We start from the raw sequence: 11,896 nt of genomic DNA on the forward strand, positions 1-11,896 counted from the left end.
AGAACATATTTGTCGCGATCAACCAACGCTTCCTGATTGAGTATTTTTTTTTCATGAAGATAAACTAGATAGCAATATCTATGGATAACTTTTTTAAACTCATCGGGCGCATACCTTCTAGAACCTAAATATGTATGCAGCCCTGCGTACGTACCTACAATAATATCAAGTTGTCTACTCTGCCATTTGGAAGCTACAAGTATTGATTTTTAAATATCTGCTCGCGCATTCAAAACCTTGTGTTGAGATTGTCTAACAAACGGGTTTCCGTTTTTGCAACATGTTTACTGGGCCAGGTGGAATGAATAAATAACTTTAAAAGACCTTTGATTTAAATAAGGCATAATAAATTGAATTATGCACAAAGGCATTGCAAGTAATTAAATCCCATTTAATAATATCTGTTTGATTGTAATGTTATGTGTACGTTTTCACACCAGTATTTCAGGGTATGTATATTATTTTATTATTGAAGGATGATTTGATTTCATAATATTTTTAAACAATGGATGCTTGGGGATCGAATTATTTCATACAAATCGTAATTGGTGTAATATTTTAGTTGCGTTTATTGTTGCAATATAAACAAATAAATTTATTTTTTAATAACCACGATTTGGATAAAAAAAAAATATTTTCTTTTATTATTTTTCCCCAATAAATCTGATTTAAAAAACAACTTTTAACATTTTTACTGGTAACAGGTGGTAAAATAGATACGTAACGAGAGTGTAATGAAAATTACTCCTCGTATTACTGGGGTGCAAACTGTATTAAGGATTTTAAGATTCTCAGCCCAAACCACAAATGAAATGTTTTCAGTGATTCTATTCGTTTCTGCTATAATTTTTTAAAACAATGAAAAAACATCAATTAATGCTTAGGCATACGTAAGATAAGAAACTCAGGGATTATTAAAACGTAGTGAATAATTTAATTTATAACTTTTAGAAAAATGAATAACACTCCATTAAAATAATATTACCGTTTTTTATTAATTTCAGAAATGAAGTGATGGATTGTGCACGTGAATGCAGTGATGACTGGACCTGGGATAGGCAACAAAGTAGTCCCGAAGTTCAACTTTTTGGTTATCAACTAAAAGCTGCACGATTCCACCCTAACTGGAGCAGCGGCACTGCAGGTGTTAGGGGAACAAAGGTACTCAACAATGGGCGACATTATTGGGAAATTAACATCTCTCAGAGAATATTTGGAACAAGCATGATGGTTGGAATTGCAACTAAAAAAGCTCGTCTTCAAGCCGAAACATTTACGAATATCATTGGCGAAGATAAACATGGATGGGCGTTGTCTCACAAAGGACTTTTATGGCACGATGGAGTTTGGTACTATTACACCAAACCTTTTATTGAAAACGAATCCGTCAAAATTGGAATTTTATTCGATGGTATATTTGGAACATTAACATTTTTCAAAGACGGGGTGAGTTTAGGAGTGGCTTTTAGAGGATTGCACAAAATAAAGGAACCGCTGTATCCGATGGTCAGTTCTACAGCTGCGAAGACACAGATGACTCTTATTAAATCAAAAACATTATCTGTCAGCTTACAAGATCGATGCAGAGCCGAAATAGTCAAACGAATATGTGATATCAACGATGTTGAAAACTTGCTTTTGCCATCGAAAATGAAACATTTTATAAGTGAAGCTGTTATGGAAACAAATCAATGTGTATTATCCGGCAATAATTATTGCTTGAATTCTGTGTAATAAAAATGTAAATATGTTAGTTTTCTTGTCGTAAGTAATCATTATTTATACTTCCCAGTGTACAAAGTGCAAATAAAAATAAAATAGTCGGTTTGTAACATAAAATGTATTTGCTTTGAATATTATTTTTATATATTACACCCAATGGACTATTTATTAACATAATATGATATTATCACAGTGTAGTATGTATAATTTTATACTTGTGTATAATCTTTAATAGTATTTTAGGAATTTGGAATAAATGTAGGTATAATTATATTTGGAATAAATCCCGTACCTTTTTTTAAACAAAAAAGGTACGGGAACTCACTTCATGTCAAGCTTTTTACTAAAAAAAATCAAATATCACACAATACCATATGCACTCATTTAATGAATAATATAAATATATATTGTAATTACATAAGCGCAAACATTGTTTCGTCTAAATGATATTAAAAATATTATCCCTGAAAAAGGTGCCGGAACTTCGTTCCACCGCGTTACATGAAAAAAAATCATGAATAAACGTAATGTAGAGCAAAAAAAATTATCGGCCAACTAAAATCAACAATGTAATCAATAACCATTTGTGTTGTGTTATTATGTTGTACAGCTTAAGTTTTTTTTAATATCTACTATTAACTTTGTTGCATGTTAGTGCTATAATTCCATTACAACAATGAAATACCGTGATTTTAAATACTGAGGTTTGACAATAAACATTTTCTTAATACTTATATAACTACATAAAATAAAATTTATTTTATGTAAACGTATTCAAACGTACTCAGATTCATTCATTATCTTTTCTTGAAAGGATGGGGTAAATAGGGAACATCATTCGTAATCCACAAACTACCAAAACTGAATAAAAATATTTATTAATAAAAAATGTTTGAAATTTTCCTTCACAAACTTTCAAGCTATGTTCTAGATTCAAAATAAATAAAAAAGATTCATTAGTACAAGTAAACACAAGGGGCCAGTCTGCCAGAAAAGTGGCATTGAGAAAAAAAATGTTGAGTTTAATTGTAAAATTAGGGGTTGTAAGTTTATTCAGTTTCTTTATTTCAATCTTTAAATAAATATAATCTAATCGAGATATCTCTTTTTGTTTTGAAATCAAACCAAAATCAGATATCATTTATTTTTGCACACACGGTTTAACTTTGATTTATGATCGTGTGTGATAATATCGATAGGTACATGTTACGAACCAAAATTAAAGATTTTTTTTATTAAGTTATTTTTGTTTTTGTTTGAGGGTTGGATGACACCTTGCAGGAAACCCGCTTGAACAGTGCGGGTATAAACTGTTCTTAACCCTAGAAGCATAATCTATATTAGAGGTACACAAAGACTTAACATACGTCTGAGAGACGAACACATATAAATGACAAAAATATACCTATTTTGGGTTTATTATTTGAAGGAAATGAAGGTTAGGAAATAAACTAAGAATAAAACACATTTTTACCAATTATAATACGATCACAACTCTTTATTATAACGAAACTTGATATTATTCATAAATTCTCAAATAAAAAAAAAGTTATGATAAATCAACTTAAACAATTTTTTTTATAAACTACTCTGTTTTTTTTTAAAATCTTCTTCTTAGGGCAAACATTAAACATAATCAAGACTTTAAGTGACTAGTGATAGTTTAAATGCAGTCTACACACACACATCAACTTTATGCTCGCCACATACTGACTTTTTACATTTACGGCACACTAATTTTGACATTTTTTGTACGAGCAAAATGCGCAATATTTACATTTTTGCCTCTGGTTCTTCTGTTTGGTGTTTATTACTTGAAAATGTAGGTTTTATGAGAATTTGATTTACATTGTCTCGCGAAGATCGTTTCAAAGTCGGTGCTTTAAGTTTCTTCTCCATCCAAGGCGTAACCGAATCTGTACTGAGTCGTTTCATAAATTCTTTTCTGTTCAAGGACTTTTTTTATTGTTTCTGATCATGTTAAAGCCATAAATTATAGTACAATTTTATTAGATATAAAATATACAAAAATTAACCAAAGTTAAATCGCATAAACTAAGTACAAAGTTACACAAAGCCTAAACATACGTCTCGCAGGCGTGCAGTAAAAAATGACGGGACTTACTTAAGTGACACTGGCACCTCCCGCAAGTTCTTGTCGGTCACAGAGTTGGCTAAAAAGCACGTGGCGCTAGCTTCTACCGTCAGAGAGAAACAAAGAATTTTCGAATTCGTGTACGCTTCACAGGCGTAGATTAGGCTTCTAGGGTTACATTTCCATATCCGGTCGTTATTTCATGACCATTGAGCTCTAGCATATGAGAAACACGCTTTAGGGGGTACCTACCTGTTCCATGGGGTTCTAAAGTTAGTGGTATATCATTTGTAACTGATGGAGTGAAAAATTTACATAAATGTAAATGTGCTAGAAAGAGAAAAAGATCTTGGCCAAGTTGTTGGGCGTCCTGCCCAAGAAGGTCGAAAAAATGCGTAATAATACGTCGGCTCCTCTTTTTCCCCCAAACTGTGCCAACTCGATGCCCCGAGTCTGATTGATGTTTTATTATTTATTATTATCATATCATTATCCACAACTTTTTAAAAGCCTCTTTGAAGTATTTTACAAAAATGGCGCTTTATAAATTATCTAAAATGATTATTTTTCCCGAATAACTATCATTCACGTATATTATTGTGTAGCTTCGATTTTGCAATGAATTGGCGTAGGTACTCTCCATTACAAAATGAATCATACTAAATACAGTATAGATTTAATTTTCGGTTTTAGAAATGGCGCGAATTTGTGTATTTTTGAATTTGACGTAAAGTGGTATGATTCGCATGCGCGGTATCGTGGTGCGCGCTTCTAACAGACTACTTGTGGTTTTCACTGTTTTCCACCTTGTACTCGGTGGATTGGAGTTACCGTGATAACTCCTTTGTTATCCAAATCATTCTTCATAAAATTCGTCGCTTATTCTGCTGCTTTTTTCTGTGCTATTTTATCAGTACCAATTCAATCTGTGAGTTTCTCTACCATTTTACCGTAGTATTTTACTTTGTATATTATTTAACCATTCAATTTCGCAATAACCGATCGATTTTATATATGTACCTTGTTTGGAAACACCACAATCGATGCGTGTGCAGTTTATGTGAGTTTTATTTTATGCGTTTTGTTGCAGAAAATGCACAAATCTGGGTTACGCGGAATATCCGCGTTTTCCCTGCAAACGCCTTATTGAGTGCTGAAATGCTACCACAGGTTAAAATGGTTTTCCCTTAAATATGCAATTTTCATTTTCTCTCGAGGATTCATACTTTGGTAGATATATACGTACTGTCGTATCACCGAATCACTGGTAAATTAATGCACGTGTGTTTCTTGTATCAATAGTAATGTGATTGTTCTTCAAGTTCGCGACTGCCTATATGCCTGCTAGAGGATATGAGTATCTGTAAATATGTCGACACTTCACCCATAATCAAAACCTGATCTAATTTCAGAAGTAAGTTTATAATAGAAGTAAAAATACGTATTTCATTTGTAGTTGATATAGACATAACAATATATAATAGTTGGTAATTTTATTGTTTCTCCAATAGTTTAATGAAGACAACATGACTTTTTTGTTTGATTCTATTGGTAGAATTTTAAAAAGGTTGTGATTAGTAGGTAGGAATACTTTCTTTTTTATATACTTATCCTGTAAAACAACAGTTCTCAAACTTTTTGGTGACGGAACTCTTTTGAAACTCTAAATATTTTACTGGTTTTATGTTCGTTATTTAATTTTGATAATTTAGTGAGAAATCAAACTAAAATTGGTACATAATACACTACTGACCTCTACCACAGTATATAAAACAATATACAAAATAACACTGTACTGATTTTACTGAATATTTTTATGAAAATAATTCAAATTAATGGAAGGTATGAAGTGTCAGGCTATAAATGAGAGTTGAAACTGAATGTCAGGTTCAGTACCCAGTCTATTGCTATTTTTTGACTTTGTAAACGCATATGCTGAAAATCCCATAGCAAGTATGTTGTTGGGAACGGGAGAAGAACAGTCAGTCAGTGCGGAAAGTTATGGATACAAACCTTACACCAAAAAGTATCATGTGACATTGTTTTGAACAAAGATTCCATGCTTGAATCTTATATCATTTCTAAAAAGGATTATCCTGCTTGTTGCTGCGCAGCCCCAGGACCCCCTTAAACCACACTTTGAGAACCGTTGCTTTAAAAAAATATTACCGAAATATCCGTATTTTGTTATTTTAACTTTATATACTTACTGATATTATCAACTAGGGCTTAATCACAATCATATTATGTGGCGTCATACACAGCTATATAAATTTTAAAAAATGTAAAGTTATAAAAATTTTCAACTTTGGAAGGTCTACAGTAGTTTTTGAGTAGCGGTTTTATATGAATGTATTATATAGATACCCATGCAATATGACTGTGATGATGTCTCTGGTCATATACTCTACAATAACCAGTGGATTAGAACTAATTACCAACCACTTGACCGAATTACGTATATACTGATTGAGGAAACATCAATTTGTAAAGTATTTGCTAAAGCTCTTTATTGTTTGTTTTTAGGATGATATAAATGGTATTGGTATTTGGTTAGTTTGGCTATTGGGAGGCGTACTAGGTGTGATAGTTCTACTGCTCCTTATCTGTTACTGCTGCCTGATGCCGCGTCACCAGAAGCCTCCCGGTGAGTGGCGACCGATAACTACCTTCTACAATTAGCGCCGTATGGTCTCCGGTCTTCTAATCCATTAACCTCAGTTTCAGCAGAGCCGTGCTGTCACCGAGAAGGCCCCAAGGAAATCCATTGGAATGTATATCACCATGCGCCCGATATGCAAGTAAGTGTTTATTCAACGCTCTTCATTTTGTTGCACAATCCCAAACAAAATGGGGAAAATGACATCACACAAGCAAATTAACACTGACGACTAGAGTCTTCAAACCCTTATTTTATGTGTTTTTTTAATAATAAAATACAATTTAGTAGACTCTAAAATTCAGTGTTTGATTTCAATATTTAATATATAAATTCATATTCTAAAAATCAGTGTTTGATTTTAATATTCAATATAAAAATTCATATTCTTATTTACCACTATTATCTTGTTATTTACCACTGTTGAAATATCTGTAAAAAAATCTGTGTTAAAAATTCAACTAAATAATGACATCTTCGATCAACAGGTACAAATTTTTAATCAAACTGGTTATTTTACTTGTATCCTGCTTATTTTGTTTCTGTCATTACTGTAAAGAATTTTTAATTAACAAATTTTGTCACCTAAATATTAAGATACCAAGACCTCCCGCCCGCCCAGTCAGCTACGCCGGCCACATCTGCCATACCAACATCACTCCGTACTACTCCGAGATACCCACATACAACATGCATTACGAGCGGTGCCCCGAACACGTCAGCCATGGGTACATAAACAATACACCAACTGTTTCAGAAGTAACGGCCCAATATGCCTCCAGTAACAGTAAGTATTAATTCAAGTATTTTATCTAAATTATGTTGTTGTTTTTAGTGTCTGGCACGATCAGGTATGCCAAATACTTGAAAGTGGTCAGGTTAGGTGTCGTAACAATCGGCGGGTATGTATGAGGAGATGCATGAACGTGGAAGAGGCGAAGAATGTTTGCAAAGACAGAGTGGTTTGGCGTTCTATTCTCTCTTCCTACCCCTGCGGGAAGCGGCGTGATGGTTAGTTAGTGTCTGAAAACCGTTTTAAATTTTCAATTGATAAACTCCAAATAATATACTATATGAAAACAAATGATGCAATTAATTCCGAACCAAGCTACGAATTATTTTCATTAACAAAGTTATAATTGCAAAAAAAAAGTTTGTAAACATTTTTTAAAAATAACTAAGTATCATGCCGCTTCTCCTGTAGGCAAAGAGAATACAACGCCACACCAATCTGTCTTTGCAAACGATCTTCGCCTCTTCCGCATTAATGCATTTCTAACTAACTAACTAACTAACTAACCATCACGCCGCTTCCCCGCAGGGGTAGGCAGAGAGAATAGAGCGCCACACCACTCTGTCCTTGCAAACATTCTTCGCCTCTTCCACGTTCATGCATCTCCTCATACATACCCTCCGATTGTTACGACTCCTAACCTGACCACTTTCAAGTATTTGGCATACCTGATCGTGCTATGTTTTTCTCGGTCTTCCTCTGCTTCTTTTCCCGCTAACATTCGCCTCATAAATTTGTTTTACCGTTCTTTCCTCACTCATTCGTTCTACATGTTCTTAATGCATTTCCTCATGCATAATTATAATAAATGTTAAAATAATTTAATTAGTACGTGTACTAAACCAAAATTTTCTAATGTGTTTTTAATCTAAAGAAAATAAAGTGTTTGTAATTTTCATAGCGGGGCTTGGCACTCGCTTTTGGTTTTTAAAACAAATAATGAATGTATTTTTTTAAACGGATTTTAAAAAAAAAAGGTTTTTTTTCATCAAATAAAAGCACTACTTTTTCCCTATAAGACTGCATTCAAAAACTATTTTTTTCCTATTTTCAATCATAATTTCAATCAGCCACCACAAATGTGCATTTTAATACTAGAATAAAACTTGATTTTTATATCCAAAATATCAATAAACACAAATATAAACATAAAATCAATTTTACACCTCTGTAGTGTAGGTTCTGGGAGAATTTCTTTTCATTTTTTTAATCTATTTAACCTATTTATTAATATTTTAGTGTTGGACGATATGGTAAGTGCAGGAAGTGAAGACTCGTTAAAAACGAGATCTCTGCCTGCATTTCTTCGATCAAAGCAACGTCCATTATCAACTGAAGATGATACATACCAGTTATACGCTAAGGTAAAACATCTTTTATTATCATCATTTAATATAAATAACATTCACATTTCGCTCACTCCTTTCAATAACGTCATAAATCAAAAATTGTCAATTTTCAGTTGTGCATGTTTTCAGAATGCCCAGAAAATGTACTTTATCCCAACAAAAGAGGCATATTTTTAACTTAATATTTACCCGCTACAGGGAAGAAAGTGTTGTTTTTGCATTTTGAAGAAAAGGTATTGTTTAATTATTTTTTAAAATAAACTAAATATTTTTCAAATGGAGAAAAAACCTTCGGGTTTTACCTAAAAAGATCTGATGCACAGTAAAAAGTTCAATAAGTGGGTTGATATTTATTTTGAATACATTGTATTATATTTTTAAACTTTAAAAACATTCTCCTGAAAAATCAAGTTTTTTGATTTATGACGTTCTTGAAAGGAGTGAGCAATTTCTGGAAACCGTTAACAGATGTCATATTATTTTTATCTCCCAACAATATATATTTTGTGATATATATTTTGTGCAATAATTTTTTACATCAATTTTGTACCCTTCTGATGACAAAGAACTATTCAGGATTTGCAGTGGATTAAGGTAAACCGGATCACAACCACCATATGTTCATCTCCGTTGCGTAATGGTTAGTGCGCTTGGCTACCGTGCTCGAAGTCCCGGGTTCGATTCCCAGGGGGCTCAAAATAAATATGAGTGATTTTCGCTCTCATATTTATTATCACCTTGGACTGGTACAAGAAGCGCAGGGCTGATCACCTTGCCTTCATGCAATTAACGATCAAGATAACATTGCGTCGCTACAATTCAGTGCCCTATGCACCATTGGGTGTGGATAAAGGTTTTTAAAAAAAGGATCACTATAACTGATTAATGAAATTCTAGGATGAGAACCAAAGAGGCCAAAATAAGGATATTTAAAGACCACTTTGATTTGTTAAAGTACCCATTTCGATTTCCAATTAAACGCTGTGAAGTAGATGGGTAAACGTTCCGCTACAAAACTGGTGCTGTGGTTTCCATTTTTCCCAATTGCAAAATAATGTTTTCTAGTATTTGTGATTATTCGTATATCTGCATTTTCTACCCTTACTGTCCTACCTACCAAAAGGCTTGTAGTAATTGTATAATTTCATCATTTGCAAAATAAGAAGGTTTATTGGTGTTAAGATTCAAAACTTATGTTTCTTATATACAGGTTAACTGTATGTGTATCCTTATTTGCAATGTTCCTAATATATAATCAAAATAACTTTTCCAGGTTAAATTTAGTAAGAAGCGCAGAAATCGTATGCGCAATGATGATGCCGCTGTCATAGCTCTCAGCAAATCACAAAGTCAGTGTCTTAATGCGGATGCCGTTATAGTTTACGATGAGAGAACTGCACTTTAAATTTTTTGTATTTTATAGTCTTGGCGATACAGGATGGTATGATGTTTACCCGTAATAACTCAATATAATTTTTAACAAAAAAGTTCACCTATAACTAGAGGTTATGTCCATCAACTGATTATTATTATTATAAATATATTTCAAGGACCAATAAAATATAAAGGATATATTATGAAAATGAGTATAATTCTCAGATAAGAGAGTACTTTCACATGTATTTGGACCAAGTACTTGATATATTTTCACCGGCATGTAAATTTACTATGGGAAAATTTAAAAAAAGGTTATTCTTAACAGTAGCCTAAATCATTCTGTAAACCCTCCAATATGCTACAGATCACTCAAAATAAAATATTTCAGTAAAACTTAAGTAAAATGTCTTCTCTTACTTTTGGGAGAGTTTTTCACCTCTATAAAAATTCAATTTTGTCACATTGCAGGGATTACACCCCCAATGACAAAATACTATAAGATAACCACCCTCTTATGCACATGTTAAATTTATTATTTGAGAAATAATTGATAGGCTTAGTTTTTTGAGCAATGGGTATGAACATAATTTAGGTTTTGTGTTCATGACACCATACCACCCTGTATGTGTTTATTTAGTATTTATAAACTGTATTTTTATTATTTTAACGGTCATAGAAAACTTAAGTATGTACTAGTAATTAAGTCTCGTTATTTTTATTATATAAATATAGTTTTTTGATATTAATTATGTTGTAATAATTTACTACAGTATCTTAAAATTATATTCCTTTTAATGGTTAACCGTTGAATGTACATTTGTTTTTATTCATTTTTTGTTATTAAATTTTTATGAATAAATAGTCTAGATATTGTATTTTGATTTCTCTAATACGAATATAGGGTCATAAGCAGTAAATGAAATTGCATTGATGTTAATAATTAGACAAACATTATATGATATTAATGTCAAAAATGAGACTGAAATCATAATATTATATATTATCATATTCCAAATAATCAAGAAATGATAAATAAGATTTCAGTGTCTTAAAATAACTCAATTTACACATAATACTTGTTGGAACATTAATAAATTTGGTTTTCTATTGGTAAATCAGAAATGAACTTAACTTATTAAATTTAGAAAAAGGATATTGTTGAAACATTATTTAAAATATGTACACATTTAAAAAAAGAGCATTATATGATATTTACCAAATAATATTTTGTTCATGCCAAATAATGTTGAAAAGTTTGGTGAAAAACTATTAAATGGCATAGCAATCAATTTTATGATTTATCAATAATCATTTATGGTTATCAATTGTCATTCTTTAATGTCGCCTTTTTTTAAAGTGTTTGAAGTGATCAAGGTAGCAGTCCCTACCTTGATTACTTCAAACCTTGATCGCCCTTGAAGTATTATTTTACGAAAATGGCGCTTTATAAGTTGTCCAAATTTATTGTTATTATTACCTTCCGAAAGGAATCCGCACAGTTTTTAGGGATATTTAATAGCAATCCAGGCTTTTTGGTATGAATCAGTAAATTTGGATAAAATATAGACACGTTTCTAATGTCATTGCATATTTTGTGCCTTTGATAACCTTTCATTGAACCTTAAATGTGTAACATTCAATCGAAACTATCAGAAATAAAATTGATATTTTTCCAAAGAAGCCAAACCGTTTTTGACATGATCTTTTACCATACTTAAATACAAAGTAATATGTAATCGGTTTTCCGCATTTTAAAAAATTACAGACAACTTTATACACAAAATCATTGAAATAGATTTCTTCAGAAAAAAATCTCAGTATACGTGTATATTATTTCAATAATTAGAATAAAAATAATAAAAATATTTTTTAAATTACAACATTTTTAACTGTATTTATTT

At 31.7% G+C, this 11,896-nt stretch overlaps 2 protein-coding genes across 6 annotated transcripts; both read left to right on the forward strand.

Moving 5' to 3' along the window:
* Window positions 1-17: 17 nt before the first annotated feature.
* On the forward strand, window positions 18-1,839 carry SP555 (SPRY domain-containing SOCS box protein SP555). Of its 2 annotated transcripts, none has more exons than XM_088264939.1 (2): window positions 18-449; window positions 1,005-1,839. In XM_088264939.1, exons 1-2 carry the CDS (start codon window positions 415-417, stop codon window positions 1,732-1,734), a joined length of 765 nt encoding a protein of 254 aa, XP_088121065.1. In that variant the 5' UTR covers window positions 18-414; the 3' UTR covers window positions 1,735-1,839. The 2 variants fall into 2 exon arrangements, with proteins under 2 accessions (XP_088121065.1, XP_088121066.1); XM_088264940.1 differs by having other exon boundaries at window positions 18-376.
* Window positions 1,840-4,614: 2,775 nt separating this feature from the next.
* LOC148306487 (uncharacterized) lies at window positions 4,615-11,858 on the forward strand. Of its 4 annotated transcripts, none has more exons than XM_088264918.1 (7): window positions 4,615-4,745; window positions 4,908-4,987; window positions 6,344-6,464; window positions 6,539-6,618; window positions 7,074-7,263; window positions 8,509-8,633; window positions 9,892-11,858. In XM_088264918.1, exons 2-7 carry the CDS (start codon window positions 4,976-4,978, stop codon window positions 10,021-10,023), a joined length of 660 nt encoding a protein of 219 aa, XP_088121044.1. In that variant the 5' UTR covers window positions 4,615-4,745; window positions 4,908-4,975; the 3' UTR covers window positions 10,024-11,858. The 4 variants fall into 4 exon arrangements, with proteins under 4 accessions (XP_088121044.1, XP_088121046.1, XP_088121048.1 ...); XM_088264920.1 differs by lacking the exon at window positions 9,892-11,858 and adding an exon at window positions 8,748-8,840 and having other exon boundaries at window positions 4,617-4,745; XM_088264922.1 differs by lacking the exon at window positions 4,908-4,987 and adding an exon at window positions 5,140-5,231 and having other exon boundaries at window positions 4,620-4,745; window positions 9,892-10,375.
* Window positions 11,859-11,896: the final 38 nt, after the last annotated feature.

This window comes from Brachycentrus maculatus, unplaced genomic scaffold (assembly GCF_059751285.1).
Source record: "Brachycentrus maculatus isolate JH-2025_06_01 unplaced genomic scaffold, ASM5975128v1 h1tg000240l, whole genome shotgun sequence".
Classification (NCBI taxonomy): domain Eukaryota; kingdom Metazoa; phylum Arthropoda; class Insecta; order Trichoptera; family Brachycentridae; genus Brachycentrus; species Brachycentrus maculatus.

What these genes read in the sequence shown, in the direction of transcription:
- SP555 (XM_088264939.1), top strand. Translation starts at nt 415, where the DNA reads ATGTTATGTGTACGTTTTCACACCAGTATTTCAGG. An exon ending in TTTCACACCAGTATTTCAGG is followed by an intron (nt 450 to 1,004) that starts GTATGTATATTA and finishes TATTAATTTCAG; the next exon opens with AAATGAAGTGATGGATTGTG.
- LOC148306487 (XM_088264918.1), top strand. An exon ending in GCGTCACCAGAAGCCTCCCG is followed by an intron (nt 6,465 to 6,538) that starts GTGAGTGGCGAC and finishes CATTAACCTCAG; the next exon opens with TTTCAGCAGAGCCGTGCTGT. An exon ending in CCAATATGCCTCCAGTAACA is followed by an intron (nt 7,264 to 8,508) that starts GTAAGTATTAAT and finishes TTAATATTTTAG; the next exon opens with TGTTGGACGATATGGTAAGT.